General features: G+C 62.9%; 3 protein-coding genes across 10 annotated transcripts; 2 read left to right on the top strand and 1 right to left on the bottom strand.

Annotated features, from left to right (window-relative positions):
• Positions 1-622: 622 nt before the first annotated feature.
• Positions 623-7816, top strand: DDA1 (DET1 and DDB1 associated 1). The gene is made up of 5 exons (XM_004422980.3): positions 623-738; positions 4899-4979; positions 5145-5196; positions 6136-6197; positions 7123-7816. The coding sequence occupies exons 1-5, from the start codon at positions 736-738 to the stop codon at positions 7231-7233; spliced, it is 309 nt and encodes a 102-aa protein (XP_004423037.1). The 5' UTR covers positions 623-735; the 3' UTR covers positions 7234-7816.
• A 2002-nt stretch (positions 7817-9818) lies between these two features.
• On the bottom strand, positions 9819-21280 carry ANO8 (anoctamin 8). Of its 6 annotated transcripts, XM_087443603.1 has the most exons (19): positions 19281-20263; positions 18424-18534; positions 18180-18312; positions 17858-17996; positions 17681-17777; positions 16666-16782; positions 16449-16576; positions 16191-16352; positions 15716-15868; positions 15477-15603; positions 15292-15347; positions 15118-15192; positions 14806-14937; positions 13568-14362; positions 13172-13363; positions 12942-13073; positions 12752-12862; positions 11274-11940; positions 9819-10472 (listed from the first exon to the last, which is right to left on the bottom strand). In XM_087443603.1, the coding sequence occupies exons 1-19, from the start codon at positions 19384-19386 to the stop codon at positions 10114-10116; spliced, it is 3792 nt and encodes a 1263-aa protein (XP_087299729.1). In that variant the 5' UTR covers positions 19387-20263; the 3' UTR covers positions 9819-10113. The 6 variants fall into 6 exon arrangements, with proteins under 6 accessions (XP_087299729.1, XP_004423113.2, XP_087299727.1 ...); XM_004423056.3 differs by lacking the exon at positions 14806-14937; XM_087443601.1 differs by lacking the exons at positions 14806-14937; positions 19281-20263 and adding an exon at positions 20272-21280 and having other exon boundaries at positions 16191-16576.
• GTPBP3 (GTP binding protein 3, mitochondrial) lies at positions 21272-24636 on the top strand. 3 transcript variants are annotated; one of them, XM_014781750.2, is made up of 9 exons: positions 21276-21353; positions 21693-21946; positions 22060-22146; positions 22230-22432; positions 22614-22686; positions 22770-22913; positions 23081-23246; positions 23485-23763; positions 23903-24636. In XM_014781750.2, the coding sequence occupies exons 1-9, from the start codon at positions 21301-21303 to the stop codon at positions 24126-24128; spliced, it is 1485 nt and encodes a 494-aa protein (XP_014637236.1). In that variant the 5' UTR covers positions 21276-21300; the 3' UTR covers positions 24129-24636. The 3 variants fall into 3 exon arrangements, with proteins under 3 accessions (XP_087299731.1, XP_087299732.1, XP_014637236.1); XM_087443605.1 differs by lacking the exon at positions 22770-22913 and having other exon boundaries at positions 21272-21353; XM_087443606.1 differs by lacking the exon at positions 23485-23763 and having other exon boundaries at positions 21272-21353.
• The last annotated feature ends 2101 nt before the right edge of the window (positions 24637-26737 follow it).

The following is a 26737-nucleotide window of genomic DNA, read 5'->3' as shown; positions in this document are numbered from 1 at the left end:
AGAGGAGGATTGGCGTCGGATGTTAGCTCAAGGCTTATCATCCTCACCAAAAAAAAAACCAAAACAAAACAAAAGGACCAGGGAGGCGAGAGGAGCCCAAAATTTGGGGCCAAGGAGGTGGGACTGGATCCTTGGGGCACTGGGGAGCCACGGGAAGTGTGTGAACAAGAGAGTCTGAGCTGTCAGTTTACAGATACTTAAGCAGCTGGTGCGAGAGCGGTTTAGATACGCCGAAACCTAAGGAAGGCTGGGACTCCGGGGAGGAGGCTGGGGGTGTTACGGCGGGTCCCGGTCTTCTAGGACTGCTATGGGACACCACAAGAAAAAGCGTAGCAAGTACTAGAAGGAGAGGGGACTTGCGGAACCTCCGGAGTTGTGGCCTACAAATCCCAGGAGGCTTCGGGGCGCGGCCTCCGCCCACTTCGGCTTTTGCTGCCCATCGCTTCTAAGTCCCGGGCGGGGTTTTACTCTCTCAACCGAACTTGCCCACGAAGGAGAAGGCATGGAGACCAATGGGAGTGTGATTTAGCCAGATCTGGCCAATGGGAGCCGCGCAGAGGCTGCACATCCTAGGGGCGGAGCTAGAGAGCGGACCAATGACGGGAGGGCGACGGCGCCATCAGTGTGGGCTGTGCCGTGGCTGGAAGTTACTGTGCGGCGGCGGTAAGAGGGCGGCTGTGGTGGCGGCGGCGGCGGCTGAGGCGGTGGCTGAGGCAGCGACGGAGGAAACAGAAGATGGTGAGGGTGGCCGCAGGGCCCGTACTCCCCCTCCGCTCCACAAAATGGCGCCGCGGGCCACCCACCTCCTGTAATCCCCGAGGCCCGTCATCTCACTGCTGGGCCCCCTTAGCCCCGGCTCCGCCCCTCGCTCTGACCTGTGACCTTCGATCTCGGGACCCCGCTGTGAGCTTCCTGCTGACCCCACCCTGGCTTCTTCTCCGACCCCTGACCCCATCTAGACTTCCAGGCCCTGACAACTCATTCATTTCCGGGTCGTGGCTCCCCCGGAAATCGCCTGGGTGGGGATGGGGTCCCCTGAGACCCCCAGCTCAGACCTCGTTCTCGGCGGCCCGGGCCTGGGCTTCTCCGTTTCTGGAGGGGTTGGGAGGCTGGTCTGGGCTTGGGGACGGGGGAGGGGGCTTGACATCGTGACATGCAGGGCTTTGTCGCCAAAGAAAGTGCGACATCGCAGACTGCCCCGGTCCCCCGGAGCCCTGACCCCACCCCTGCCATTCCAGGCCCTGACCTGCTCCTAAGAGGGAGCACCCTCATCTCTCCGATCCCAGGCTCCCTCCCTGCTAAATGGGGGTAGCAGTAGTCCAGTTCTCCTGGGGTCGTGACACTTTAGGGAACTGACGTCGCAAAGGGCTTGTGACAGCGAGTGCTCACTAGATGAGCTGGGTGACGGGCGGGTGATCCCCTCTCCCAGCTGTCTCCTCATCTTGAAGTGGGGCTGATGCCACCTGCTAGTTGGGAGGGTAAAATCCCCTCTGGGGAACTAGCTCATGTGGGGATCTGGGTCTGGTGGTTCTCTGGGGTTCCATCCCCCTGCCTGTACAGTGGGACCCCGCCTCAGAGCTGGGCTGAAGCCCCCCTCCCAGCACTACTCTTTGGCATCCCCAGGGCTGGCAGGGAATGGAAACCTTTGTCAGGGCAAGTCAGAACCTAATGTCCCTGGACCTGGGGTCCCAGCCCACCACCTGCAGTCCTGCAGATGTGGGGCGGGGCAAAAGAAGGTTTCTTGTCGGGAAGGAGACGAGAAGTGGGGTTCCCAGCATGCGGACCCCAAGCCTGGGCGTTGTCTTTGTTTCCTTGCTGCGTCCACGTCGCCCACACCCAGTCCATAAGAGGGTTCTGCTGGCTCTGCCTTCAGGACGCATCCTGAGTCTGTCCACAGCTCCCTGTCCTGGCCCAGGCCACCTGGATCCCTGCTCCAGCCCCTTCGCCTCCGGCCAGCCCCGTTGGAAATCCATCACCTGCCTGAAGCCAGAGGGAACTTTAAGAGATGGAAATCAGATTATACCCCTTTCTGGCTTATAAAACACTCCAGGGGCTTCCTGTTGTAACCCCTATGAAACCCCAGCTCCCCCCTCGGCCCCCAAGGCCCCTGCCCACCTCTGTGACCTCATCTCCACCCTTTTCACCCCTGTCTTTGCGAGGTCCAGCCACACTGGCTTTGTTCTCTCAACCTCACACGCCAAGTCCCTGCCACCCCAGGGCCCTTGCACCTGCTGCTTCTGCCTGGGATGCTCTTCCTCCTGCGAACATCCCCTCCTCAGAGGGCCCCTTCCTGACTGCGGGAGGCCCCCACATTGCTCCTCTCTTGGCCACCATTTCTTTTCCTCATCTCACTTTGGTTGGATCCCTGGTGGGCTGCCTGCATGGGGACTGGCATGCAGATGTTCAGTGCGTGCTTGCTGAGGCAGTGGATGGCTTCTGGGCCCCGCCGTGGCAGGCTGTGTGTGGCTGGAGTGAGAGTTTCTCCCCTGTGTCTGAGGCCTTGTGCTCCTGCTTAGCCGACAGGAAGGACTGGCCATACCCTGTCTTCATCATGAAGTTTTTTCAGCTCAAACACGTTGATGCTAACAGCTGCTCTCGAAGGAGCTCTTTCCCTGTGTTGTCTTGTTGAGACTCAGAACAACCCTGGGAGGGGCCCCGTTGTAACCCCTGGTTCCCAGGGGAGACGGCCAGGCTGGGCGGTCACTCGCCAGGTCACACAGCCGGGATTGAGTGCAGGCCTGGGGCTCTGGCCCCATATGAGCCCTGCCGTCTGCCCTCAGGGAGGTGCCGGTCCAGCCAGAGAAGCGGACGTGTACGTAGACGACCTCGGCGTGTGTGCGTGTGGCCTGGCAGAGGCTCCAGCGGGGGTGTGGAGAGGGAAGAGGCGAGGAGTTTGAGCTGGGTGGAGGGGTTGGCGGGTGTTTCCCACGTGGAGAAAGGAGAGGCGTTCCTGGAGGGTGGCACAGCACGGGCTGAGGGCACGCTTGTCAGGAGGCCAGCAGGGACCAAGCCCACCAGGGCTGTGGAGGGGTTTGAGCAAGGACAGGGACCCCCTCACCCTTCAAGTCTCAGCACCTGTGTCACTGCCTCTGGGCAGCCCTCCCTGATCCCCCAGGCTAGCCAGATCTTTCCCCCCGTGTCCTGGGCCCTGCGGCACCCTGTCCTCATGGCCTCTGTGCATTCGCTGCACAGCTCTTCAACCCACACCCGTGTGTCAGTGCACTGGATGCTCCCTGGGGCCAAGAGCAGGTCTGCCGTGTTTCCCCCCAGTGCCCTGGTGCCTGGCGTGGGGCCTGCCAACCTTGCGGATGGATGAAGCTGGCCCTATGGTCTAGGGCGGAGCTGGGGCAGGGGTCCTGGGACAGGGGAGGCAGGTTTGAGGGGCGTTGAGCCGGCCCCGGGGCACTAGGTCACCCGGATGTGAGGGCGGCCTCCTGGGTGGGAGCGGAGTCCCGGCCACCTGGCTGGCCTGTCCTCCCGAGGTCTCACTGGACCCCACAGAGGGGAGGACACCTGCTCCCTCCCGCCTGCCCCAGGTGGGCAATCACCTGAACAGTGGCATGGGGTGGACCACCAGAGAAGGATTAATGTAGCCTATGGGGGCTCTGAGCTCTGGATTTTCAGGTGGGGAAACTGAGGCATGGCATGTCACGTGACAGAAGCAGCTTGGCCTCTGAGGGTGGGCAAACCAGGATTTAAGTTGGCTTACTTAGATGAGTGCCATGCGACCTTTCTGCCTTAGTTTCCATGTCTTTTTGACCGAGTGACACCAGCTCAGGAAGCCCCTAGCCCAGGGCGGGACACGTGGGGAACCCCACACGGGCTGCACCCCTCCCCAGCTGTCCCACCCCAGGCCTGACGACAGCATTGCCCTCCTGCTCTGCTGGGAGGTCACTCCGTGCCCAAGCTCTTGGCCTTCACCCGTCCCCGTGCGCCCCTAGGCTCTCGTGCCTCAGTTTCTTGAGGTGGACACGGCTCCTGTTGGCTTTTACTGCCCCCATCTTGTGGCTGAGCCAGGGTCTTCCCGTCCAGAGCCCTCGCCCGGCCTTGCCCAGTGATGCCAGAGTGGCGGAGAAAGGACTCTGGAAGAGGCGACACTGGGATTGAGTCCCATTGCTGGCTCCCTGCACCAGTGCGCCTCTGCCTGCTCCCGCTCGGCCTCTGGGCCTCTCCCTGGGAGGCCTTCTCCTCTCCCAGCGGAGCCTGCCAGTGTGCGGGCTCCAGGAGCGGCCGCTGAGCTGACCCCACTCCACACTGCATTTTATAAAAGCTGGGCCACTGATGAAAGCCTGGCCATGACCCGTTAAGACTGGGATTCTGAGTCTCCTCAGAACTCGGCGGCTCAGTCGGCACTGGGCTCCTGGCAGGTCCTGTACGGCGGCAGCCCCTGTGGCTGACCTGCCCACTCCCCTTCACCCAGGCCCCTGCTCCCCAGCCCCTGAGTATTGTCACTCCGGCCCACAGGGTTTCTTAGGAGGGACGAGCCTCACTCCCTCCTGGGTCTCTGTCACAGGTGGAGAAACAGAGACGAGATGGGGAGGTCAGTGTGTCAGCAAGCACAGACGCCTGGGTCCGGCCCCCCGCCCTGCTGCTGGCTCACTCGGTGACTTAAACAGGTGGCTTGTCCTTTTTGAGCCTCAGTTTCCCCACCTCTCGCCCGGTGCCGGGGCTGTTATGAGGATACCGTGGGAGAACGTGTGCCTCCCCTGGGCCAGTTCCTTTTCTCTGGTCAGGACAGCGTACAGTCAGGTAGCCAGCTCAAGGGTGCGTCCTGGAAAAGCTGACCAACAGAAGAACATAAGGAAGCCCCCGGCCGTCGCGGAAGCCCAGCCCCCAGGGGCTCCAGGGGAGACGCGCCTGCCGCCCCATTTCTCACGCACCGTCCCCCTGTCTTCTAGGCAGATTTTTTGAAAGGACTGCCTGTGTACAACAAGAGCAATTTTAGTCGATTTCACGCCGACTCCGTGTGCAAAGCATCGGTGAGTGTGTGCCGGGCACTGCAGGAATGGGTCTTGCTGGAGCAGAGGCCCCCCGAGATCCTCGCATGTGTTCCGATCTGCGGTGGAGGGGGTGCCAGGTTGAGGGGTGAGGGGACCCCAGGTGTGTCCGCTCTCCTAACCCACACCTTCCCATCCCTCCTGCAGAACCGACGGCCCTCGGTCTACCTGCCTACGCGGGAGTACCCGTCTGAACAGAGTAAGTGGCCTCTCTCAGTCTGTTCCACGCTGGGCCTGCACACGGGGAGGCCAGTCATCTCCCAGCCCTTGGGAGCAGCTCCAGGACCCTCCTGACCTCTGCATGCTGCTGTCGGCGTCCAGCCCCGCAGGGGTGCTCTCCCCTACCTCCCAGCAAGCCAGGCGCCCCCTGCCGGCTCCACAGCACAGCTCCAGGGCGAGCAGCTCAGGGAGGGGCAGCCAGGCAGAGGGCCCTGCAGAGAGAGGCCCAGAGCCACAGAGCAGCGGGACCCTGAGGTTGTTTATCATGGTCGTGATGTTTTATTTTAACCGTGATAAAGAATCCCCCAGGAGGGCCGGCCCACTGGCGTAGTGGTTAAGTGCGCATGCTCCACTTTGGCCGCCTGGGGGTTCACAGGTTCGCATCCTGGGCGCAGACCTACACACTGCTTGTCAAGCCATGCTATGGCAGCATCCCATGTACAAAATGGAAGAAGATGGGCACAGATGTTAGCTCAGGGCTAATCTTCCTCACCAAAAAAAAAAAAAAAAAAAAATAGAATCCCCCTGGACCCTGCCGGGTGGGTTCTGTGGTCACTAGGGCACAGCTGTGTAGATCTGGGCTCAGACCTGGGAAAGAACATGAGGGAGCCTGTGTGCTGGGGCTCGTCGTTCCCTGCCCAACAGTGGAATCCTGCACAAGGCCAAGGGGCAGGGGCCCTGGTGGAGCAGCGGGCTTGGTCCCCTTGGTAGTGGCCGTGTGCCCAGGATGGAAACGCTGAGCTTCCAGAAATCTCTTCCCGGGTTGGGGGTGCTGACTTGAGTCCCAGAAGGTCCCCCAGGACAAATGGTCCTGAGGTCAGGGAGGGTGACCACCCGCTCATCCTGGGAGGTGCAGGTGGGGATGGAGGCTTGCCGCCTGCAGCCTCTTCCTGTGACTTTGTCTGTCTGTCTTCCTCAGTCATTGTGACAGAAAAAACAAACATCCTTTTGCGCTACCTACATCAGCAATGGGACAAAAAGGTAAAGCACGTGGGGCTCAGGTGCTGGGACTCGGGTACATGGTGCCTAGCAGGGGCCTCTAAGTAGGGGAAGGACATGGGTGGCTGGGAGACCAGGTGTTTGAGTGGGGCCTTGAGGGCTGAATAGGAGTTCACCAGGTGATCCAGGAGAGGAAAGAGCGTTCCAGGAGAGGGAAGAGCCTTCCAGAGGAGGGAATGGCTGTGCAGAGGCCACAGGGCTCTGGTGTTCAGGGATGGGCGAGCCGCACGGAGGTGTGAGCGCCACCCACAGCGAGCAGGTCCCGGGGGGCAGGTAGACTTGAGTGTTACTACCTGGAATCTTTGTTTCTTGGCAAAACGTACACATGATGAAAAATCCAGGTAATACAAGAGGATGTGGCCGCAGTGAGAAGTTGTCCCTCCCTCTCTCCCAGAGGCCGCCTCCTGAACACGCAGGACATTTTTTCTTCTTCTTTAATGGAAATCTGGACCTTTTGTCCTTCAATGCAGTCGGTTTGTTTTTTTCTGAACACTGAACATGGGGCGGGGGCCTGCTCAGGGTGAGGTGGGAGGGGCCCGTGATGAAGCGCCTGGCCCTCCCCAGCCCCACAGACCTTGATTCCCCACCAGCGGGGAAAGGAGAGTTTCCCCAGCTGGCCAGCTTTTCTCTTCTGTGGCAACGCAAGGGCTTCCCCAGGTGGCTCACTCCTCTGAGCGTTTCGGGCCATGTGTGGGTCGTTGTGAGCTGTGGTGACTCCTCGCAGTGCCTGGGGCAGGCAGGCCGCCCCAGGGGACTGTGGCTTAGCTGGGTGGGTCTGGGAGCGGGAGGGGCTGCCCGGCCAGGACATGTGATGCCCTTGGAGCCCCAGGGCCCAGGCCGGCATCAAAATTTCAGGAGCTCACTCAAGTGAAGACTCACAGCCCCTCTCCTGCCCCCTGCCCCCCAGAACGCTGCCAAGAAGAGAGACCAGGAACAAGTGGACCTGGAGGGAGAGAGCTCGGCCCCACCCCGCAAGGTTGCACGGACCGACAGCCCGGACATGCACGAGGACACTTAAGACTCATGCTCCCCCACAAGCGCCTCCTGTCTTGTCTATTCCTCGCCTGCCCACCCGCCGTGTGTAAGCGCCCTGCCTGCCCCCGCCGGCCCGCCCACGCCCCGCCATCCATACCACTTCCAACCTCATAGGAGCCGATGTATTTATTTTCCTTGAGTTTTTATTTATGCTGTAAAATGTACCAAGTGATGGTTAAAGGGGACGTCAGACCCAGTAGTGTGATGTTGGTAGATGCTTTTTGAAAACAACATTGTTATTTACCACCTCCCCCGCCCCCAGTTGCCTCTCCTCCCGCCCCACAGTCCTCCTCCGGAGAACCAGAGTGGGTCTGCGAGGGTCTAGAGCCGGGGCCCTGCAGCTGGGCGGCAGGGGTGGGGGCCTTCTCCCTGCTCCCCCTGCCGGTCCGGGCCTTAAAGACTTGGCCTTGTCTCACATTCCATCGGGACCTATTCCGTGCCCAGACCTTGCTCTGAGCGTGCACCAGGGGAGAAGTCGGCCCTTCCGGATCTTTCTCTCAAGTCATTTTATCATGGACTCGTGCGTGCTCCGTGTCCACCCCAATAAAAGGATCTTTCCTACTCGACCTTGCGTCTTCGCTCCGTGTGCCTCCGCCCCAGAGGACGGAGCCACTGAGAGTCATCGCACCGTCACCAAGAGGAGCGGAGAGGGGGCCCCACCTGCTGGGGCCCTGGGACCAGCTGGATTCTGTTGTGGGCCTGCTGCAGCCGCCTCACTCAGCTCCAAGGCCTGCCTGGACCTGCCCCTTTGCCTTACCTGTCAAGGTGTCCTGAAGGACCAGGACACCCCTGAGAGACAGTCTGTGTCACCAGGGACGGAACTGTGGTTGACTCCACTCCCAGGACACTGGCGAACAGGGTGGCATGCCCACCAGCCACTGTGGAGACAGCCTGGTGGCCTGGCCTCACGCGCCCCTGGCTCAGGGAGCACGCACACAGAGCGCTGTGGAATGCCCAGCCTAGGCGCCGTCAGTTGGCGAGTTCCACAGCCACTCGGGCCACCAGCTGGGCTGGCTTTGGGGCTAAGCTGGGGAACGCAGGGGGCATTTGGGCTCCAGGCAAAAGGTTTGAGGCCCTGACCACTGAGCTTGGGGCGGGGGGGCATACCACTTCTCCCCCGCCCACCCCCAGCAGGGCCGCAGTGTGGAAGCTGAGTGCTGGGCCGCCAGGGCTAGAGGAGAGGCCAGGCCATGGACGGGGCGCCTGCCCCAGATTATCACCGTGGAGGGACCAGCCTGAGTCAGGCTGCTTGGGCCTGGGCTGCCTAGCACCTCCCAGGGTGGAAGGTTCCAGGATTGGCTGCTCAGCTGTGCCGTGGGGCCAAGGGGCTTCACCTCCCAGCTCTGGGCAGTGTCTACACCCGCCTTCAGTCCCTGTGTCACAAGGCAGGTGCTCGGGACCTCCAAGCTGGACTGTAGTCCTGCCAGGGTGGGCTGAGTCCCTGGATGCTCTCAGACCGGCTTGGGATCCCCAGTCCCAGAGGTGGTCTGACCCTGGGCAGGTGTGAGGTATCACCGCTGGTTAGTGACTGAGAAGATGGAGGGACTTCAGCTCCAGAGGCCATGGGGCAGAGCGGGAGCAGGCTGTACCCTGTCCTTCCCCGAGGCTCGCCCGGGCCTCCCCTGCCCCAATTCCTCCTTTGAGGGGCTGGGTTCTGTCTCCTGCCAATCCTGTCCATGGCCCGCCCAGGCCTCCCTATGGTCTCCCCAGGGCAGGCCCCGTGGCCAGCCTCCACCTACTACTGCCTTTGGGTCCCCCTCACTCCTCTGCTCCCCCACACACCAAACTTGGCCTTCCCACACCTCTGTGCCTTTGCACAGGCTGCTCTCCTGCCTCCAGTGAATCCTGACTTCTCTCTCACAGCCCCCCAAGGTGCCTTTTCCTCACACTGGCTCCTTCTGGGTTCCCCCAGCCCTGGGGCGGGGCCCGGCAGGCTCTGAGCCTTTGGATATGGACATGCTCGAAGTTGGGGGAGGCCACGTCCATCCCTGATCACACAGTGAAGAGTCCCAGCAACTCTGACAGCTGTCCCACGGTGGGATGCCCTGGCCGCTCCCTGCTGCCACCCCCGAATGCACATCCCCCAACACGGAGGCAAGGGCACCAGGTGCCTTCTGATTTTCACACCCAGGTTCTTCCCCTGGCCCCAGCACCTCTGATTGGCTGGGGAGGCGGGTGTGCCAGAAAGTGTGGCCTCGAGGACTGTGCCACCCCCACCACCCTGCAGGGCCAAGGCCCACTCAGGACCCAGGCCCCGTGCCCAAACTGTTGAGTCCTTTCAGCATTTTGAGATTTCTTACTTTGTCTAGGAGGCTGAAGCCAGGGCCTGAGGCTCTGCAGCTCTTCCCAGGGGCCCTGGGCCTGGAGTCGGCCCCCAAATCTGGGTTGTCTTAGAGGCGGCAGTGTGGAATTTTCCATCTGTGACCTGGAGACCCACTTCTTAGTGGGAGGCTCCCATGGTTTAGAAGATGGGAGGGGCACCCACCCTCAGCCCCCAGGCCCCAAAAGAGCCTGCGCCAACCTAGTCACTGGGCCCCCCGGACCTCCTTCCACTGCTCCATCCTCCGGCACTGTTGAAATATACTTTTTATTGCATTTCTGCCGTTTTACAAAAATATGACAAAATAAATTAAAAACAAATAAATAATCGCCTATTCTGTGTTTTCTGTTGGTTGTCAGGGTTGCCTTTCGTGTCCCCCATCCTAGTGGAAAGGAAAACGGCAGATGGGGGGGCCGGACCCCCGGCCCTGCCTCAGGAGAGACAGCCAATCCTGGGGCCGTGGGGCTGAAGCGCGGTGGCGGGCGGCGCCGCCCCGCCCGGGGCTGATGTTGCATCCGCGAAGAGGAGGGCAGGGCGGCCGAGCTAGTGCCAGCCGCTGGGCCAGCACACCGCCTGGGGGCTGGGGCTGGGCGAGGGCGCCGGGGGCTCAGGGGGCTCGGAGGGGGGCGGCGGCGGGAGCGGGAGGCTGTAGAAGCTGGCGTCGCCCGGCAGGGACTGGGGGCCGGGCGCGGGCCCGGCCAGGGCGCAGGGCGGGCAGTCGGCGGGGGCCTGGCGGGGGGCGGCGCCCTCGCCCCCGCAGCTCCACGGCCCGTCCCACTGCCAGCAGCCGGCGGGCGGCGTCGGGGGCCGGGGCAGCGGCGTTGGCGGCGGCGGCAGCTGCGCGGGGCTCCGGCTGCGGCGGGTGCGGAGGGCGGGGGCGCCCACGGGGGCCAGCGCTGTCCCTGCGGAGGTGAGAGGGGCCGTTCCGGGGGTGCCGCCCCCGCCGCTGCACCCACTCGGGACGCTGCCCGCACTCCCTCCCGGGCTTCCAGGCACATGGAGGGCCTTATTGCTTCTGATCAGGGACACAGGGTGGGCGTGTTGGGGTGCATGCCCTGCCTCTGGGCACTGGGCCCCTCCCCCTCATGGGGAGGGGACAATCTGAGGAAGTCTCTCTGACTTCTGACCTATGTCCCTGCTGCTGCAGCTGCCCCCTCTTGGGCTCCCTGGGGATGGGCTGCTGAGCCCTGGCAAGGTGGGAGGGGCCGGGGTGAGGCCTGCGCCTCTGCTCAGCACTAATGTGGGTGCAGCCTGTGGCTGAGCAGCCCCAGCCCCTGCCCCAGAGGAACGCCTCCTGGAGGAGCCGGGCTGTGGGGTGGGGACTTGCATAGAGGCCTGGGGGTTCCCCCCCGAGTGAGCTGGGTGTGGGATCTTGTGGGGGCAGGAGAGGCTAGGCCAGACGGTCAAGGGCTTCCCTCTTCTTTCCTGGCACCAGAGCATGGCGGGTGAGGTGCCTGGGGAGGGGCACTTTGGAATCCCTCCCTGGGGTGAGGAGCGTCAGGCACAGGGTGTCAGGCTCTCCAGGGTCCCAGGGAGACTGAGCAGGCTTTGACTGAGAGGCTCCATGTACCAGGTCCCCAGGTCCCCAGCGACACCAGAGGCCGGGCCTCCTGTCTCCTTCAGCCCCTCTCCCCAGGCCTGGCCACCCACCCCTACCCCAAAGCCCAGCCCGGAGTCCCCGCCCCCGAGTTAAGGCTTGTGACCTGAGCCTTCCTCTTCGGGCCGGGGGGCATCTGGCTCCTCAGCCGCAGCCTCGTCCACTGGCCCACTCCGCTGGGCCCTGCCACTGCCACCGCCAGGGGTCCCATCTGGCCGGGCCTGCCCGCCTACCCCGTTGGACCCGGCCTCAGCCCGGGCGCCGCCGAAGGGGAAGAGCTTGCCGGTGTGGAAGGCCTTGGGTGGCGAGTGGCTGCGCTCGGGGTCTCGCCGGGTCTCGGGGGACTTGAGGAACTTGAAGCTGAGGAAGGCCGGCAGGCGGGTGTCACTGCCCGTGGGCGACTGGGCAGGGGGCGGCCGGGCGGTGGGGCCGGATCCGGCACCGGCCAGCGAGGACGCGGCCCCCGACGACAGGAACTTGCCCTGCAGCGGGATGATCTGCTTCAGCTTCATGACGTTGTTGGGCGCCAGCAGGGACCCCGGGCGCTTGGGCCGCTCCGGTCCGTGGCCGCCTGCCCCGCTGCCCTTGGCCTTGGCTGAGGCCTTCTCGGGGGCGCTGGGGTCCAGCCCGGAGTCCTCGGCCCGTGCCTCCTCCCGGCCGCTGGCGTCGTGTTCCCGCCGGGTGTGATGCTCCGCGTGGCGCTGGCGTTCCTCCTCCTCCCGCCGCCGCCGCTGCTGCTGCTGGTAGCGGTGCTGGGCCTGGCGCTCGTGTCTCTGTGGAGAGTGGAGAGGTTACGGGGACTGGGAAGGGCGGGTGTGTGAGTAGACACCAGCCGCAGCCCGGGCCCAAGTGGGAGCCCTCTGCGGAGGTGGAGAGATCCAAACCTTTTGGGCGCCAACTGCATCCCTGGACCCACACCACTGCTGAGAATTGAGAAGAGGACGTTTACTGGCCACCAACTCTGTCCCTGGCCACATGCCAGACACTGTCTTAGGAGCTGGGAGAGGGGAAACAAATATTGGGCCTTAATGGTCTCCTGCTTTCTGGAGAACCTGTGAGAGACAGAGCCGTGACTGGCACAGACGAATCCACACTGGCCGGTCCGATAGCCAGTAGCCACACGTGGCTTCATCAATGTTAATTCAAATAATTCAAATAAAATAGAATAAAAATTCCATTTCTCAGCTGCACCAGCACCATTTGAAGTGCTCCATGTGAGGGCTCCATGGACAGCAAACAGAGAGCATTTCTGTCAGCGTGGAGCGCGCCCCCGGCTGGCCGGCGCTGCCAAGTCCCTGGCCTGCTCTGCAGCTTCTGAGGAGTGGCTGATGCTGGGCTTCTAGGAAGCACCCTTGTCCCTGGCCCTGAACGGAACACTGCCAGGAAAGCTGGCAGGTGACCAAATGTTCACGAGCGCCAGCCTGGTGCTGGATTCCACCAGGATTCTGGAAGGGCCTGGACCCATTTGGAGCACTAATTGTTCCACCGGGCTCTGTGCACCTGCCCTACTGTTAAGGGCCGGGCTGCAGCCAGGCAAGGTGGAGAAGCCCCGCTGAGTGGCGGAGCCCGGCTCCGCCCGTGTACCTTGAAGGCCTCCCGACGCTGGTACTCGAGCTTGGCCATCTCCTCAGCGACCCAGCCGGGGATGTCGGGGACGGCCACGTGGATGAGGTACTTGAGGAGCAGAGCGAAGTGCTGAGGCGACAGAGGAGGAGGCTGCAGGCTCGGGCATGCCTGCCCGCCGCCCGGCTCCCCCGCCCGGCCGCAGCCCCACCTCGAGCACCACCACGGACACGATGGCTGCCTCAGGGCTGAGCCAGGGCAGCAGGCGCTGTAGCTGCCCACACTGGCCGATGAGATAGCAGTTGACCACGATTGCCAGGACGCCCATGGCCTCCATCACCTTCTGCAGAGGGACACGGGGGGTCAGGCGGGCTCCGGCTCCTGCCTGGTGCACCCGTTTCCCTCTGGGCCTTGGCTCAGAGCCCTCGGCCCTCCCCATACCTGCCACTGGCCGATGCTCTCCACTCGCTGCCCAAAGGGCCGCTGCAGCCCCGTGCACAGCTTGAGTGCGTCGCTGCGGATCTCGATGAGGTTGTTGACCAGAGCGCACAGCGCGGCCAGGGGGAAGGCGGACGAGAACAGCACAACGTAGCCGAACTGCACGAACATCTCCTGGTAGTCCTGGAACGTGTCCTGCAGGCGGGCACCTGGGGGTGGCCTCGGGCCCTCCCTCAGACCAGGATGTCTCCTCCTTAGACCACCTTCCTCTCGTCAAGCCCACCTCTCTGATTATCTTGCAGGACGCAGAGCCTCCCCCTCCAGGAGCTTCCCAACCACACCACAGGCCCCCCATCACCCCCATCGCCCACCACCTCCACCCTCAGGCACCCTCTTCACCTCGTACTTCTTCATACAGCTCTCCAGCTCGGCCTGGGTGAGCTGGGGTGAGTATTCCTCCTCGGGTGGGTCGATCCAAGATGACCGATTCTGCCGCCGCTGCCTCCGGGCCGAGTCACCTGAGCCTGGCTCAGGGTCTGGGCCCCCGTCCGGCCCCTGGTCACGGCCCTCGCCCCGGGCCCGGCGGAGCAGGATGGCTGGGGGCTCCCGCTCAGGGCTGCCGGGAGCCCCCTCGGCCTCATCATCCTCCTCGGCCAGTGTGAACACACCTGGCTCCAGCCCCTTCTCCACCATAGTGGGGCTCCCCTCCTCCAGGAGGGCCTCCGGGCTTGGAATGGGCCGGTGCCGCCCAGCCCCCCGCTCAGCAAAGCTGACCTTCTTCAGCCGGAGCCCGCAGTCCAGGAGGCTGCCCTCCTCACCCTCCTCTTCATCTTCCTCCTCCTCGTCGTCTTCCTCCTCCTCCTCCTCATCCCCCCTCGGCCCATCCCCCACCTCCCCGCCTTCCCCCACCGGCCGCCGCTCCACTGGGGCCTCCTCCTCCTCCTCGGGTGCCCCGCAGCCCCCACTGAGACACCTGCGCCCGCCTCCACCGCTGCCGCCACCCTCTTCGGCCTGGGGTTCGAGGCGGCGGGGCGCAGGGCGCCGGAGGCTCAGCAGGCCAAGCAGGGCGTGGGCCAGCTCCCAGGCGGCCCTCAGGCCGAGCTCGCCGCGGCCCAGCCGCCGGTACAGGTGAGGCTGCAGGACCTCGCGCACATTCTGGAGGAACTGGCGGGTGATCAGCAGAGTGGCCAGCATCTGGGGGCAGGAAGGGGGTGGAGAGAGGCCGCATTGGGGGCAGGTGGGGCCCTGGGCTCTGGGACAGGCTGCTGGGACTGGGCACCTGCCCTCCCAGAGCAAGTTTCCAGACACACACCCTGAACCTGCTTCCTAACTCTGCTCCTGTGGATGTCCTGGGACACGGAGGCCTCAGGACTCAGCCTCTGCCGCTGTTCATCTGCCACAGAACCACAGCCCGGTAGGCCACAGCGCTCCTGGCCAACCTCCCAGGCAGGCCTTGTGCGTCTCCACCCCGCCGCGGGCTCCAGGCGGCCCTGCTTGCAGCCCCACCTGCGGGCTTAGCTGGTGCCTGGGGCCTTGAGGGGTACCCGCCACCTGCACCCTGTCAGCAGAGCCCCATCCCCTCGGCGCATGCACCCTAAGCTCAGCGTGAGGCCCCCAGCACAGCCCCACACCCGTACTTTGGCCTGGGCCACGAGCAGGAGGCCCTGGAGGGAGAGGAGGAGCAGGCGGAACCGCAGGGCCACGAGCGGGACCAGCACCGCCTGAAGCTGCCGCTCGAGGCTCTGGGACAGGGACAGGACGAGCAGGAGCTGTGGAGGGACCGATGGACAGGTGGACAGACAGACGGGGGTGACAGGCAGAGAGAGGACGGACACACGGGCAGAGAGGAGAGCAGGATGGGGGGGGAGGGGCTGAGAGCCCATGGACCCCTCTGGCCAGGTGTGGCCCCCGCCGGCCGCCATGGGGGCACTGCCGGGCCGGGCTCTCACCTCCTTCAGGCGCTCCATGTCCTTGAGGTAGAAGCCGATGTAGAAGAGGCTCAGGTACGAGTTGACGAATTGGAACTGCAGAGGCAGGTGTGCGGTCACCCTGCCGTCCCCGCCCCCAGGAGCCTCTGCTGCGCCTCGGGCAGACCCCCTGCCCGCCTGCTGGCCCCCACTCACCAGGACGACCTTGATGATGAGGTGCTTCTCGTAGGCACTCTCCAGCCGGTAATTCTCTGGAGGCCGAGGGGGCTAGTGAGGGGGCGGCCCAGATCCCTGTGGGCGGCGGGGACCCCACAGGGCAGTGGGGACCTTCCTCCCAGGGCGCAGCAGGCAGGCAGCGGGCCCTCCCCTGCAGGGCGTACCCATGTCGTTGAGCCAGACGGCGAGCTTCTTGTAGCCCTCAGCACTCACGCTGACCAGCACAGCCAGCACGACCTTGGGCAGGAAGCGGGCGAGGCGGGGCAGCCCTTTCACACTCAACACCAGCTCCTGCGGGGGCAGGGGGTTCATGGGCACCCCAGCAGCTGGGCTCTGCTCGGTGCAGCCCTGGGCAGGTGGTCGCCAAGTCAGGGCCAAGGCCGGGGCTGGGGCCGGCGGTCACCTGCAGCTGGAAGCAGCCGAGCATGAGCAGGAACACGCAGGCCAGGCAGGTGAGGCACACGGGGAGGCTCACGAGCAGCTGGAACAGCAGCCGCTTCCAGGGCGGGTAGTAGAACTCCTCGGCCCGCGTCACAGGGCTGATGCGGCGCACGCCCTGGCAGAGGGCAGGGCCGGGCCCAGCGTGAGACCCAGCGGGCCGCCCCTGCCCCACACAGCCTGCTCAGTCCTCCGAACTCGACTTCCCTCCGCCACACCTCTGCTCTCGGTGCCCCACCTAGTGCCCCTTTCCCAGTCTCTCCAATCCCGTTTTCCCACTCCCCCTCCGAGCACACAGGCCCCCACTTGACATACCCTTTTTGATGCTGCAGCCCTAATTCACGCCTCCCTGTCTTGGCTCCTGCAGTGCCCCCGGCCCAGTGTGTTCTCTCCTTTACCCTATTTTTGGAGTCCTTGGATTCAGACCCCTCCGGACTGACCCTGAACTGGGGTCGTGGCTCCTCCACAGCTTCCCCGGGTGAGTCCAGTGTTCCCCACTTATAGGCCAGCTCCGCCCCCCTCCGTTTCCACTCTTCCAAGAACAGTGTTGACCAGACCACATTGAAGAGGGCAAAGACCACACAGGATACATCCCGGCTTTTCTGGAGGTGGCAGAGGAGGGCTGAGCTGTTGGCCAGGCTGGCCCATGGAGGAGGGTGTCTTGGGCACCGCACCCCTGCCTGGCCCATGCCCAGCACCTGATCAGCCTCCGTGAATGTGTACAGGACAGAGCCAAAGACAGCTGGGTACACCATTGCCGACGTGTAGAAGCCCAGCCAGGCGAAGTACATGGCAATCTTCACGCCAAAGTAGTCACAGATCTCGTCTGCGGGGGGGACAGAGGGTCCCAGTCAGCCCTGCCTGCTTCCTGGGATTCCCACCCACCCCACACTCTCCCCCCAGCCTGGGCCACACCTAGAGGCTGGTTTTCACACACAGCCTGCACCCATGACTTCATGAGGCGGTTCAGGATGCGCTGCTCATGGACCGGGAACACCTGCTGGATGATCCCGCGGGCCACCAGCTCAGGGACTGTTGGGGAAGAAGAATGGGTGACCCTCGCCCCTCTGATTGTACCTGGCCTTCCCAGTCCCCTTGGCTGAAACCCAAGTCACAGCTCTTCACCTGCTCTTAAACCCACAGAGGCTCTTCCCAGGGGAGGAGTTCTGGGTGGATGCAATATCTGGTTCTTCAGGATTTGGGAGGTGCAAGGGCAGGCGGGGAAAGGTGCAGGGAACCTAGGAGGGTGGGGTCCCAGTGGGGAACCTTTTTCTCTTTTTGCCAGGAGGACTAGCCCTGAGCTAACATCTGCCAATCCTCCCCTTTTTTCTTGAGGAAGAGTGGCCCTGGGCTAACATCCGTGCCCATGCTTCTCTACTTTATATGGGATGCCGCCACAGCATGGCTTAGTAAGCGGTGGGTCGGTGCGCGCCCGGGATCCAAACCTTCGAACCCCGGGCTGCTGCAGCAGAGCACACGGACTTAACCACTGAGCCACTGGGCCGGCCCTGGGGAACCATGTTTTTTAAATAAAGCCATTTGGCTTCAGTTCATTGTTCCACACTTCTGAGGAATGGTGCAAAGTTGGCATCAGAAAGTGAGATTGTAGCGGCTGGTTTCCTGGAGGAGAAACTGAGGCCCAGGGCCGCACTACACAGTACATGGAGTGCTGTCCATGGTCCTGCCCCTACCTTTTCGTAGACCCAGAAAAGGATTTCTCTTGGCTCTGCCTCCCAGGGGATAAGCACCACCCCCTCGCTTGGGCCACACCCCCCAGCTCATTGGTTAATCTATCTCCAGGCCCCGCCCAACCCTTCATTAGCCCCTGATAGGTTGATATGGCCCCGCCCTCCTGCCTTGATAGGCTATCCTCTAAGAGCCCCACCCAACTCCCCGCATGTGATTGGAGGGTGGGCCCCGCCTCACTCACTGATTGGCTGGTCCTCTAGGAAGCGCACATTGTGCAGTGCCTCGCCCTGCTTGGCTCGCAGGTTCTGCAGCCAGAAGCGGATGATGCTCTGGCGCTCCTGCAGGGGACAGGGCGTGAGCACAGGGAGCAGCAGTGCATGGGCTACGGATGCGCGCTGAGGGCCAGAGCCTGCCGCACCTGGGAGGTGAAGAAGCGCATCTCACTCTCCACATTCTCGTAGATGAAGTCCTCCTCGCAGGAGAAGCTGCGGGTCCCCCCACCAAACTCGGCCTTCACTGCCTTGCGCAGACCCAGCTCATCGGCCCCTCGGAGTAGGCTGTGGGAAGGACAAGGGAGGTGGGATCAACAGGGAGACCCTGGCTCACCATCCTGGAGCTGGGGATAGTGCACCTGGTGGCCACCTGGGACAAACGCAGGGCGGCCGGACCTTGCAGTAGGCGTTTGGAAGGGCGGGGAGCTGGGTGGCAGGGTAAGCGAGAAACCAGGGACAGGGACTCACCTCTCATACGTGGCGGTGACGAAGAAGGCGTAGGCACGCGTGTGGCGGTGGTGTCGGACTTGCACGATGAGCTCGGGGATGCCCACGCGGATGTGGTTCAGCAGCCATAGCAGTGTGTGGTCATCGGTCGTGTCTGCCAAGGGGCACAGGGACCAGTGGATCTTGCCACAAGTGCTCTGAGGCCGCCTACAGACTCCCACACAGGGGAGCCCAGTCTGGGCACTGGGCACACATGCACGGGTACCTGGGAAGGTCATCAACACATCGCAGTTCTCCGTGGGCACTGTCTTCATCCATGCCTTGTGGGACACCAGGTATCGACCCGCTTGCAGGAGCCGCTTCCCAAAAAGCTTATCTGTGGGACAGGCGAGACAGGCCGGGGTCAGGCCACTCCTGGACCAGGAGCCCAGCCTCCAGTCTGGGTCTTTCCAGCCCTCCTCCCTGCTCACCCACTCGCCAGAGCTCCTCGGCACTCGCCCTGGCGTTCAAGCCCTCCTATCTCTGGCCTGGCTTGTTTCCTCCCCTCCTGGTCCTTGCACCAGCCAGGCCCTTCCCCCAGGTCCTCCCTTACAAATCTTACTCATTCTTGAGGCCCAGCTGTGACCCCAAAACCACAATCGATAGGGCGCCCACTAGCAGCCCTGAGCTCTTCACCACATTATGTCAGCACGTCCTCACAAGTGGGTGCGGTTCTTACCCCATTTCACAGGTGAGGAAACTGAGGCCCACAGCGTTTAAGACACATGCCCAAGGTCACACAGCCGAGCTGGGATTCGAACCCAAGACCATACGATTCTATATCCTCTGCGGAGAGGCTCTCAAGCGCATTCCCGCCCGGCCGAGATCCCGTAGCCCAGGGGTGACAGGGCTCAGCCCCGGGCCGGGGCTTTCGGAGGGGCGTGTCTGTGTGTCTGCGCTGGGACCCCGGCCCGCTGCACCGTCCCAGCCGCGCCCGCCTGGCCGCAGCCGCAGTGCCTGGAGGATCCGGCTCCTGGACTGGACTCCAAGCCTGGGACAGCTGACCCCCAGCCCCCTCCCCGTCCGGCCGCCGCGCGCACCCCAGGCACCTGCAACCCTGTAGGATCCAGCCGCTGCACATACCCAGAACTCCGGACGCCGGGGCTGCAGGCTCGCCCTCCGGCGGGGGCCTCTTGCCGCGCTCGCCCTCCAGGGACGTGCCAACGGCACCGGAGGCGGCTTCGGCCATGGCGAGGGCAAATCAGGTCAGGGGCTGTGAGCGGCCCGGGCGCCGGGGGGCCGCGGGCTCATGGGGCCGGTGCAGCCAAGGCGCGCGCCGGAGGAGGAGACAAAGGCCGCGCCCGCCCGCGCCGGCCGCCGTCCCCGCGTGCCCGAGCGCTGCTTCTCGTCCCCGCCCGCGCCGAACCTCGATTCCCCTTCTTGGCCCGCGTACGTCGCTTTTGGGTTCTCGACTCCGCCCGTGTCGTTTTCTGAGTTTCGTTCTCGCCCGCCCACCTCGCTCTCTGGTGCTAGTCCCCGCCCGCACCGAAGGTGCATTGTCCTCCTTGTCCCCACCCGTCCCGGGCCTGGATTCTACGCCTTAGTTTCCCCATCTAACAAAGGCGCGGTTTGGAATCTGAGATGGGCGTGATTTCACTTCGGCAGGACGTGGGAGAGGGCGGGCCTGGTTGGGCGAGATTCCGGGGAGCAATAACTTCAACCACCACAGCAGGGATGCGCATAGATAACTATAGCAGGTCCCGCCCCAGGACCTTAGCACACACAGTTCAGCTGCCTAGGACACTCTTCAACGCCTCTTCCTCCATTTAACCCCTGCACCCTTCAGGGTGACCTCAGAGAGGACCTGATAGAGTCGCCAAGTTTAGCAAATAAAAATACAGTCCTCCCAGTTAAATGTGAATTTCAGATAAATGAATAAATTTTTAGTACTTCCCAAATAGTACATGGGACACAGATACACTAAAACGTGATTCGTTGTTTATGTGAAATTCACATTGAACTAGGCGTCCTGTATTTTGTTTGGCACGCAGACCCCTGACCATCCTGAGTAGCCTCCTCCGTTAGACTGAGAGTCCAGCGAGGAAGGCGCACACAGTAGGCGTTTGATGTGTACCTGTGACAGATGGAACACCTCGGAGATGGCTAATGTCATCGTCCCCTTTACAGATGAAAAAATTGAGCAGGACGGGGCCTAGAAGGATTAAAACTCTAGCCTGTCCGATCGATTCTTCCCAAACTGTAGGTGCGCCGCCCGCCCGCTCCGTCCGAGAACCAGAGAATTCGCGGTGCTAAAGCGCCCCCTGAGACCCCGCCCAGCCAGTGCCTGGAATTCCACCATCAGCATATTGTTCCGCGATCCTGCGCTGTCCTGGGTTAACCCGAAAGTAATCTCCGAGACTCCCCTTTCTGGTTTTCGGGAAGCCAGAGACAGACCGGACACTCAGCTCTGCAGGGGCAGGCCTGGGCCATGGACGCCCAGAAGGGAGAGAGGGCTGTGCTGGAGTTCCAGGAAGGCTTCCTAGTGGAGGGGACCTTGCAGCTAGGCCCTGAGGATGAGTTTGTCAAATCAAGAGTATCCGCTGCCGAGGGAACGGCCAGAGGGAAAGGTAGGGAGGGAAGAGAAGCTGGAGAGTTCCGGGAAAACGAGTAGAAATCCCAGAAGTTTGGACAAGATTTTCCCAGGGCCAGTGCGTGGGTCCCCCGGAACTCATCCCTCCCGGCCCCTGAGATGCTCTTGCTTCGCCTAAGGCTACGGAGTGGCCACATGGAAATTACGGGACTCGAACCCTTGCCGCGCTGTCATTCCCACGGCCCTGTGCCAAGTACTGTCCTTCCACCCGTCGTTTCCAGTGTCTCGGATCCCCGCCGCTCTAGGATCCTAAAAATTCGGTCTAATGTTGCCGAGGGGACGCCATTTCGTTGCACGCCCCCCACCCCCGCGTTCAGCACCTGCGTCTTTTCCTGCATCAGCCAATAAAAACGAAGCTCTTCAGTGGGTGGGCAGTACGTCTTCTAAGGGGCCCAATGGTAGTCGAGAATCATTGAGCACTTTACCAGTCACGCCGCAGAGTGGGCGGGGCCTCCTGCCCGGCCTTGAAGCCTCCCAGGCAGGGCGGGCAGGCGAGTCGCTGGTTGCGAATCCATGTGGCGGAGGCGGTGGACCCTGGTAGCCCGGGCGGCACGTGGGCCTCGCAGGTGGGACGACCCGGGGAAAGGGATGTGACAGCGTGGGGCGCTTCTTGGGCCCCAAACCCTTCCTCGGGCCTGGGGGCCCACTTTCCTGCGGCAGAGCCGCCTTTCGTTTTCTTCCAATTCCCAATCTGTCCATCCCCCTGCCGCAGAGCCCACATCTGGGTCAACTTCTGCTTTCAGAGACCTCCGTCCAGGCACCCTGGGGCCTCAGACCCTCCAATCTGTCCATGTCCCAGCCGCAGAGCCTCCACTTGGGGCATCTCCCGACCGTCGAGGCTTCGATCCACCTGCCACTGCAGGTGGGCATGTCATCCCCGGAGTACTGACTCTCCTCCTCTCCAGTCCCAGATCTGGCACGCGTCAGGGCAGCGGCGCCCCGGCCCCCGGCTCCGGGGCCACTATCTTTGCGCTGAGTTCCGGCCAAGGCCGCTGTGGCGTCGCCGTGATCCGGACCAGCGGCCCTGCCAGCGGCCACGCCCTCCGGAGCCTCACGGCGCCCCGGGACTTGCCCCCGTCCCGCAGCGCCTGCCTGCGCCTGCTCAGCGACCCCCGCTCCGGGGAGCGGTTGGACCGCGCGCTGGTGCTCTGGTTCCCAGGTGAGGAACTCCAGATCCCGAACCTCCTGTAGCCCCCAGGACCCAGTTTCCCCCCTCCAGGCGTTTGCCCAGGCTGTGCCCTCCTCCTGACTCTCATCTCCTTGCCACACGAGGCCCCCGAAGTTTCACGGGTGAGGACTGCGCAGAGTTCCATGTGCATGGAGGCCCGGCCGTGGTGAGTGGCGTCCTGCAGGCCCTGGGTGAGTCTACAGCCCTGGGTTTGCGGTCTGGCGCTGCCAGAGGCCTGGGTGGAGGCAGCTCAGTGCCCGGGACCCTCCCGCAGGCAGGGTGCCAGGGCTGCGGCCGGCGGAGGCGGGCGAGTTCACCAGGCGGGCGTTCGCCCACGGGAAGCTGAGTCTGACCGAGGTGGAAGGGCTAGCGGATCTGATCCACGCGGAAACCGAGGCGCAGCGGCGGCAGGCCCTGAGGCAGCTGGATGGGGAGCTGGGCCACCTCTGCCGCGGCTGGGCCGAGACCCTCACTAAGGCAAGTCTTCCATTTGCCCGTTCTTTGTCTCAGAGACCCCACCCACCTGTGCATCCGCTGCGTGAGAGCTTCTTGTCTGTGAGCCGCCAGTCTGGCCCCTTAGGTCGGGCTGGACCTGGGCAAATTGCGGGGCGGGGGGTGGGTTCCTAGGTGATTACACCACCTACCTCCCTTCCCCCAGGCTCTGGCCCATGTGGAGGCCTACATTGACTTTGGTGAGGATGACAACCTGGAGGAGGGCGTCCTGGAGCGAGGTGGGTCCGCCTGGGAGTGCAGGGTGGGGACATCTCGGTCCCCAGAAGCCCCTTCACTCCCTCCTGCTTTCCTCCACCGACAGCTGACAGCGAAGTGCGGGAGCTGGAGGTGGCACTGGGCGCACACCTTCGAGATGCCAGGCGCGGGCAGAGGCTCCGCTCAGGGGCGCACGTAGTGGTCGCGGGACCCCCCAACGCCGGCAAGAGCAGCCTGGTGAACTTGCTCAGTGCGTGGGAGGTGGGCAGGGGCGCGGCCGAGAGCTGGGGAACTGTGGTTCAGGTGTAGGGAAGAGGCCAGGGAGGATGCGAGCTCAGTGCCGTCAGGGCGTGGAGCTGGGGGGAGGGGCTCTCTCGCCTCCACTCCACCTTCACCCTCTGACCCCCCTCACCCCAGGCCGGAAACCTGTGTCCATTGTGTCCCCGGAGCCAGGGACCACCCGCGACGTGCTGGAGGCCCCTGTGGACCTGGCCGGGTTCCCGGCACTGCTGAGCGACACGGCGGGCTTGCGCGAGGGCGTGGGGCCGGTGGAGCAGGAGGGCGTGCGGCGCGCCCGCCAGAGGTGGGCGGACGGGGAGACGGGGCCCTTCCTCTGCTGCTTCTCCCGCTTGCATTTATTTTTCTTTCTTCCCGAATGAGGAAAGGCTGCTAAGCTCCCTTAGCCTTGGGGACTCGGTGATTTGGGGAGGATAGCCCTTTGAGTTCGGTCTCCGCCCCACCCCTCGAGCCCCGCCCCACCCAGTGCCCTTAATTGCCCAGCCTTGGGGTCACTGCTTAGTTGGCTCTCCCTGCCTCCCCAGGCTGGAGCAGGCTGACCTCATTCTGGCTGTGTTGGACGCCTCTGACCTGGCCTCTCCATCCAGCTGCAACTTCCTGGACACGGTTGTCGGCCCTGCGGGAGCCCACAGCCCCAATGGCAGCAGCCAGCGCCTCCTGCTGGTGCTGAACAAGTCCGACCTGCTGCCCCCTGGGGGCCCAGACCCGAGTCCTGACCTGCCCCCCTACTTGCTGCTGTCCTGCCTGAGCGGGGAGGGGCTGGACGGCCTCCTGGAGGCGCTGAGGAAGGAGCTGGCTGAAGTGTGAGCACCCTTCTCCCCTGGCTCACAGCCTCCCTCAACCCAAGTGCCGGGGGCTGCTGGGCCCCGGCTTTGGGCACATCCCTGCCCTTTCCAGTAGTGGTTGCAAAGGTTGAGAGAGACCGTTCTTTGTCCCTTCCAGATGTGGGGACCCATCCACAGGCCCACCGCTGCTGACGCGCACGAGGCACCAGCATCACCTCCAGGGCTGCCTGGACGCCCTCGGCCACTACAAGCAAGCAACAGATCTAGCGCTGGCGGCCGAGGCGTTGCGGGTTGCCCGGGGCCACCTGGCTCGTCTCACCGGTGGAGGGGGCACCGAGGAGATTCTGGACATGATCTTCCGGGACTTTTGTGTGGGGAAGTAAGGGGCTGGTGAAGCTCGGACCCAGGCTGGTGAACGCCCAGAAGCCTTGAGGCATCTGGGAACAGCTTAGGCCAGGTGGGTCACCCCCTACCCCCAGCCCGGGAAGAACTTGACCTCCAAACGGTGAGGCCCCTGTTGCTGGCGGTGACCAAGCTACAGCTAGCCAGATGCCCTCTTGGGGCCTTGTTGGGCCTTCAGGTCCTGGAGTGGGGCTGAACGGCAGTCCCTTTGGGCGCCTGATGCTGGGGAAGTGGAGGGGTGGGACAGAGGTCAGAGGAGGGTCTCAGGGGTCTTTGTTTCATAGTGTTTAATTTATTTTGCAAATGCCAAAGGAAAGTGAAAAACTCAGGTGATCCGGAAATGTTTAAACACCCCCTCCTCGGGGGTCACAGCTTAACTTGTGTTCTTCCAGAACTTTCTCTGCATGTGCATTCTTGTGGATGCGCCTATAAAATATATGTTTTTGTCTTGTATTTTATACATAAATTGTGTGTTTATTACTCTACAAATTGTCATTCTTTTTTAAGTATTAATCTGGAAACTTTGCCTCTTGTATCTGAAAAGTGACTCTCAGGGCCGGCCCAGTGGCATAGCGGTTAAGTTCGTGTGCTCCACTTCCATGGCCCAGGGTTCACAGGTTCAGATCCCAGACGTGGACCTACGCACCACTCATCAAGCCATGCTGAGGCAGCGTCCCACATACGAAAAAAACAGAGGAAGGTGAGCACAGATGCTAGGTCAGGGCCAATCTTCCTCACCAAACAGAAAAGAAAGAAGGTGACTCACAAAATCCCAGGGCCCTGCTTTCTCCCCAAGCTTAGTCATTCATGCACTCACTCACTCAGCGAGTGTTTATCAGGCCCCTTCTAGAATGGTGCACACCATGCACAGTGCTGTGGATGTTTTGTTACAGTTTGGAGGTCCCCAGCTTTGGGATTTGCACAGGTCTGTTCGGCTCTGATTTGAGTTCCCCGTGGGCCTTGTGTGTGGGTGCTGGGAACAGAGGGGGACAAGCAGCCATCACTCCTGCCCTCCTTCAAGAAGAGACACAGCTCCTTACGCCGAGTCTGGTGGCTGTTGCGCCAACTTATGATGAGGAGACCTGACCTGGTCAGGGACGTGAGGGCAGGCTGCCCTGCAGAGGTGGCGTTGGTGCTGACGTGGGACTGGTGAGAAGACAGAAACCAGGTGGAGGAGGCTGGCGAGAGCGTCCCAGGTGGAAGACACAGCACCTGCAAAGGCCCTGAGGAGGGAGCATCATGGTGTGCTCAAGGAGCAGCGAGGGGCCGCGGGGCTAGAGCGGAGAAAGTGAGGGAAGAGGAGGGAGATGGGGTGGAGGAGGAGGGGAAGGGCTGGAGAGCCGGGTTCTGAGACTTGGGGGGTGGGGGGTGGGGGTGTGTGCAATGTGAGAGCGATGAACCAGCAGAGGGCGCCATGTTCTAGCGCAGGAGCTGCTGGCAGCGAGTCCAGGCTGGGCTCCCCGGGCTCCCAGCCGTCCACCTTCCGCACCCCCCTGGCGGCGCGTGCAGGGTTAACTCCCCTTGCCAGAGGCGGAAACTGAGTCTCCCGTTAGGGTCAGGATCTTTTCCAGAATCAGGAAAAGGTCTGCACGTCCAGGGGCTGAAGGCACAAGCCCTCAGGTCCCAGGCTGGGAGGTGTCTAGGGCCCCATGCCCGCCCCGTTTCTTCACGGACTTCGTTGCAACATGTCACTATTTGTTGATTTGTTTGCTTGTTCAACAGCTGGGGTCGCCCCTGAATGGGGGGGCTCCTGGAGGGAAAGGATCACCCTGTGAGCAGAGTCCAGGGATGTCACCATTACTCCATTTTGCAGGAGAACAAACTGATGCCCTGAGAGGAAAAGCAATAACGTGGGTGTGGTGGTGGGTCCAGAGGGCTCCCAAGAGGGGTGAGCAGGGTCTGGGTGGGGAGGGAGATGCTCTTGGGGTGTCCGGGATGCTGGGCCCCGCCCACCTCCCCAGTGGTGGCGGGCCCTGGCACACAGCTGGACGGAGGTCCTTGGCTACAGTCCCTTTTCCCAAGAAGGGTGAGGTGGTTTGTGGGAAGCAGCCATGGGGGTTATTTATAGAGGTAACAGGAAATCCCCAGAGTCAGAACCTCACCAGGTGGCTGGACCACAGAGTCAAGGAGTGGTCTGCCATTGCTCCCTGACTGGTGCTCCGTCCCTGCCTGGCCCCCAGGGGGAGCCACCAGCCTGGGGAAGCCAGAGCTACAGGGCCAGGGCTGGAAAGAGGGAGAGATGGAGCTGGGGGGCCCTCCGGGGGAGGGAGCTGGGGCATCCAGGAGGGCTGCCTGGTGGAGGGATCTCTGGGGCTGGGCCTTGGAGGAAGAAGAGTTTGTCAAGCAAGAAAAAGGCATTCTAGTCTAAGGGCACAGCATAGATGAAGAGTCAGTGTCTTCAGTCAGAGAGTTAGACCTCCCAGATGGCTGGAGGCAAGGGCTGTACTGTGCACGGGAGGAGTGGGCACAAGAGAGCTGAGGAACTAGACTTTGTTCCCAGGGTAATGGGGAGCCACAGAGGGTGTGTGAGCAGGAGAGGGATGTGGTCAGATCCCGTGATGGGAAGATCCCTCTGGACCAGCACAGGGGC

The sequence above is a fragment of the Ceratotherium simum genome, chromosome 18 (genome assembly GCF_057802395.1).
Source record: "Ceratotherium simum simum isolate JZ-2026a chromosome 18, ASM5780239v1, whole genome shotgun sequence".
Classification (NCBI taxonomy): Eukaryota; Metazoa; Chordata; class Mammalia; order Perissodactyla; family Rhinocerotidae; genus Ceratotherium; species Ceratotherium simum.
This window is presented reverse-complemented; position numbering and strand designations above follow the sequence as displayed.

Coding starts and splice junctions, on each gene's coding strand:
- DDA1 (XM_004422980.3), top strand. Junction 4,980..5,144: donor ACTCCGTGTGCAAAGCATCG/GTGAGTGTGTGC, acceptor TCCCTCCTGCAG/AACCGACGGCCCTCGGTCTA. Junction 6,198..7,122: donor ATCAGCAATGGGACAAAAAG/GTAAAGCACGTG, acceptor CCTGCCCCCCAG/AACGCTGCCAAGAAGAGAGA.
- GTPBP3 (XM_014781750.2), top strand. CDS start 21,301: ATGTGGCGGAGGCGGTGGACCCTGGTAGCCCGGGCGGCACGTGGGCCT. Junction 21,947..22,059: donor GCTGGTGCTCTGGTTCCCAG/GTGAGGAACTCC, acceptor TTGCCACACGAG/GCCCCCGAAGTTTCACGGGT. Junction 23,764..23,902: donor AGGAAGGAGCTGGCTGAAGT/GTGAGCACCCTT, acceptor TGTCCCTTCCAG/ATGTGGGGACCCATCCACAG.
- ANO8 (XM_087443603.1), bottom strand. CDS start 19,386: ATGGCCGAAGCCGCCTCCGGTGCCGTTGGCACGTCCCTGGAGGGCGAG. Junction 16,353..16,448: donor CATTCACGGAGGCTGATCAG/GTGCTGGGCATG, acceptor TGCCACCTCCAG/AAAAGCCGGGATGTATCCTG. Junction 10,473..11,273: donor GCCCGAAGAGGAAGGCTCAG/GTCACAAGCCTT, acceptor TCACCTCCGCAG/GGACAGCGCTGGCCCCCGTG.